The sequence below is a fragment of the Alexandromys fortis genome, unplaced genomic scaffold (genome assembly GCF_014885135.2).
Source record: "Alexandromys fortis isolate MF-2015 unplaced genomic scaffold, M_Fortis_MF-2015_v1.1 scaffold_212, whole genome shotgun sequence".
NCBI lineage: Eukaryota > Metazoa > Chordata > Mammalia > Rodentia > Cricetidae > Alexandromys > Alexandromys fortis.
Window position 1 is genome coordinate 2,200,033 of NW_026068091.1, and position 3,593 is coordinate 2,203,625.

Here is a 3,593-nt window from a genome sequence, read left to right on the forward strand (position 1 = left end):
TCTGTCCTGGAACTAGCTCTTGTAGAGCAGGCTGGCCTTGAATTCCACCTGCCTCTGCCTCCTGAGTGCTGGGATTAAAGGTGTCTGCCACCACCACCTACCACTGCCCGGGGACCACAGGCATTAACCTTTTTTTTTAAAAAAGATTTATTTTATTTATTGTGTATACAATGTTCTGCCTCCATGTATGCCCGCACGCCAGAAGAGGGCACCAGATCTCATTACAGATGGTTGTGAGCCACCATGTGGTTGCTGGGAATTGAACTCAGGACCTTTGGAAGAGCAGCCAGTGCTCTTAACCACTGAACCATCTCTCCATTCCCCCGGCTTTAACCTTTGATTGTTCCCACCTAAGCACACAGACAATTGAAGTGGAAACTGAACTTTGGACTAAAATTATCCTTAACGCATGCCGTGCCTTTTGGTAATTTATCTTCCCACCTCACTCAGACAAGTCTATTTCAATTTAAAATTTTGAGAGAAAGCCGACCAAGGTGCTCTGTGTTGGCTCGACAAGCCGCGGACCAGCTGTGACTTGGGAGAGAGATGCTGTGCTCTTGAGTGTAGCGGGAGGGGCGGGCGAGTGTGGCGGGTCCGGGCTGGCCTGGTGCTGGCATCATATGTCTCTTATGGCTCCTTCTGCTCCCCACAGGAGCTGGAGATGCAGGCACGGGTCCACGGCCTCCCCACGACATCGCCATCCGGCGTGAACATGGCTGAGCTGGCCCAACAGGTGGTGAAACAGAAACTACCCAGTGAAGACAGCCCAGGGGAGGCTCTCATGCTGGGGCCTGAGGTCTCTGACCCTGAGCCGATGCCTGCTCTCCCTCCACAGGCCCCACTGCCCCCAGCCGCCCAGCCACAGTCCCCTTTTCATCACCTGGACTTCAGTCACAGTTTGAGCTTTGGGGGTGGGGGTGATGAGGGGCCCACAGGCTACCATGATCCCCTGGGGACAGAGCATGGCTCCCCGTTCCCCAACCTGTCCAAGAAGGATCTGGACTTAATGCTCCTAGATGACTCCCTGCTACCCCTGGCCTCCGACCCCCTCTTTTCTACCATGTCCCCTGAGGCCTCCAAGGCCAGCAGCCGCCGGAGCAGCTTCAGTATGGAGGAGGGCGATGTTCTGTGACCCTGGCTGCCCCTGTGCCAAGGAGCAGGGGCTGCCTGGGGGCTGGGAGGATCGGGCAGAGCCCTCCTATCCCTCAGGCTGCAGTTGGTGTGAAGTAGCCGCCTACCCTGCCTCTCCTTCCCTTTGGTCGGCCCCTGTTTGGACTTAGTGCCTGCCTGGCTGCAGAAGGGCTAAGCCCTGCCGCTCGGCTTAGAGCCCCCTCTTCTGGGGCAGTACTATGAATTGTGATGAGGAAGAACAAGGGTGAGGTGAAAGAATATGAGGAATAAGAAGAAACCCTGGTAGGGGAGCCCCTCTCTCGGAGCCCGGGCCCCTCCATGAAGGACATTTTGGAGAAGGTCTAAGAAGTACCTCTGAGGTAGCAGCTGGCCTGGGGGTGCCTAGGCCTGCCTTCCTGGGACTAGATGGCACCCAGCCTGTCCCCCCAGCCTGATACTTCCCCCACAGGTGGGGCACCCACCCCCCTTTGGTGCTAACAGCTCTCCCCTGGCGGTATGAGGGTGGGGTGGCCAGAAGAGGAGTCTGGGTTCAGGGTGGAGAGTACCCCCGCCCCCAGACCCCCCACTTCGTGCCTTTAGTAAACACTGTGCTTTGTATTATTTGTCCTGGCTTTGCGGTGCATGCGGCCTCAGCTCACAACAAGCGGGAGCCAGCCCAACGGGCCCCATCCCGGATCCAGAATTCAAGTGCGCCTTGAGTAGCACTGACTCCAAGGGAGAGAAACAACTTTTGCAGCGTGAGGCTGGGGGAATGTGTCTCACTGAAGCCACGAGGTGGCGCTGCAGCCATGCTGGTCCCTCAGCTCCAGCAGTGGTCCAAACAGCTATGCTGTTGGGGATGGGTGGGTCTGCTCCCAGCCGCTTATCTAGGTGTGTGGCTCTGGCTGGCCCGTCTTCTAGTGGGACCCTCAGCATTCTTCCCCTGTCTGGGTAGCTACAAACCAGCTGGAGATGACTGCCAGGCTGTGTCTTTATGGCTGTGGGGAAATGGACCCGCTTGAACTTGTTTTGGAATAGATGGGAGCAGAGGACCCTGGCTGGGAGTCTGCTCCAGCGCTGTGCAGTGGTGGAGTTCTTGGACCCCTTTGCTCCAGATTCTGGGGTGTTAGACCTTTTGCCTGGATGGGGAAGTGAACCTGATGGCCAAGGAGGGCCTTTGTAGGTTTTGCTTGGTTCCTCGATTTTCAAGGCTCTTCTGCCGGGGACCAAAATGGATTTCTCTTCAGAGGGTCCCCAAAGGCCAAAGAAGCCTAATTAAAAAAAAAAAAAAAAATTAAACTCCAGTATGAAAATGACTAAGAGGGTAATTTCCTCTTCGAAGAACAAGAGATCAAATCAACATTCGAGCAATTAACGTGCGGAGAAAGGGCGCGAAACGGTGTGAGGTGGCACTGGGCTAGCTGAGCTCAAAGATTAATCTCAAGGTCAGTTGGAGCCTTGGATGACCTTGTAGAGCCTGAGTTCGCCTGCCTTAACTCCTTCCAGTTCAGGGTCCCTCTCCATTGCCTGGGATCTATCCTCCCTCTGAGACCCCTGGCATGAACCCTGAACTCTGGCTAAGGTCAACTGGAGCCTGGGATGTGGGTGGGGTCCACAGACTCTGGGGCCAGCACTTCTGGTGGTTGGTGGATCTGGAGTGACGTGGGAAGCTGACTTCTACGTCCTCATATAACCCCTCAAAACCCTAAGCTACCCCTGTCAACGAGGCCCGCAGCTTCCTGGTCTCAGGGCTCCTGCTGCGTGGGCCGTGGGTCAGGATGGCTCTTCCAACAGGACCAGGGTGAGAGTGGGATTCTGTCCACACGGGGGCGCACGGGCTCAGACAGCAATCTGGGGAGTCGGTCTCAGGGCCCAGCGAGGAGCAGTTCACACTGCTTGGCTGGGTGGCTTCCCTCCCGCCTGGGGCTGCCGATGTCCAGCGCAGACTCTGTCTCCAGCACGTCACGTCGCCAGAAAATGTGTATCTGAGACTGGCTGGCGAGACCCTCACCTGTGACTGGAACGGAGTCGGGCTGGGGGTTATGACTGATCCCAGTCAAATAGGGGACTCTGTTCTTCATACCTCGATGGAGGGTAACCCTTGGGACATCTGCAAGGGAAAGTCTCGTTAAGGCTGGGTACAAAGCGCTGTGAAGAAAGATGGCCGCGCTGACCCTTCCAACGAGGTAGCCCCCCTTTCAAGCCTTGGGGGCAAAGTATGGTGGGATGAGGTCCCAGCAGCCATAGCTTCCTTGGGTCCCATGTGAGAGGACCCAAAGGAGGAGCTGGCGGAGCAGAGATGGGGCACATGCATAGCGTCCTGTCCCCTCAGCTCCAGGTCCTAGCCTGTCTGTCCGTCCATACAAGCTCCTCCCTCTTCCCAGGTTGCCAGTTTTGGATTGCCTGACATCTACAGGGACAACTGGGGCCTCAGAAGGCCCTGCTTGGCATTCCTATCTCCACCATTCTTTTAAGTCTGATTC

The 3,593-nt window shown here is 56.4% G+C and overlaps 1 protein-coding gene across 5 annotated transcripts in view; it reads left to right on the forward strand.

The window, feature by feature from the left end:
- Tfeb (transcription factor EB) overlaps positions 1–1,731 on the forward strand; it is a 52,359-nt gene extending 50,628 nt beyond the window's left edge. For all 5 annotated transcript variants that reach the window (XM_050122824.1, XM_050122823.1, XM_050122826.1 and 2 more), the window contains one exon: positions 653–1,731. In XM_050122824.1, the coding sequence (XP_049978781.1) occupies positions 653–1,132 (480 nt within the window). In that variant the 3' untranslated portion in view covers positions 1,133–1,731. The remainder of the gene's footprint in view (positions 1–652) is intronic.
- Positions 1,732–3,593: the final 1,862 nt, after the last annotated feature.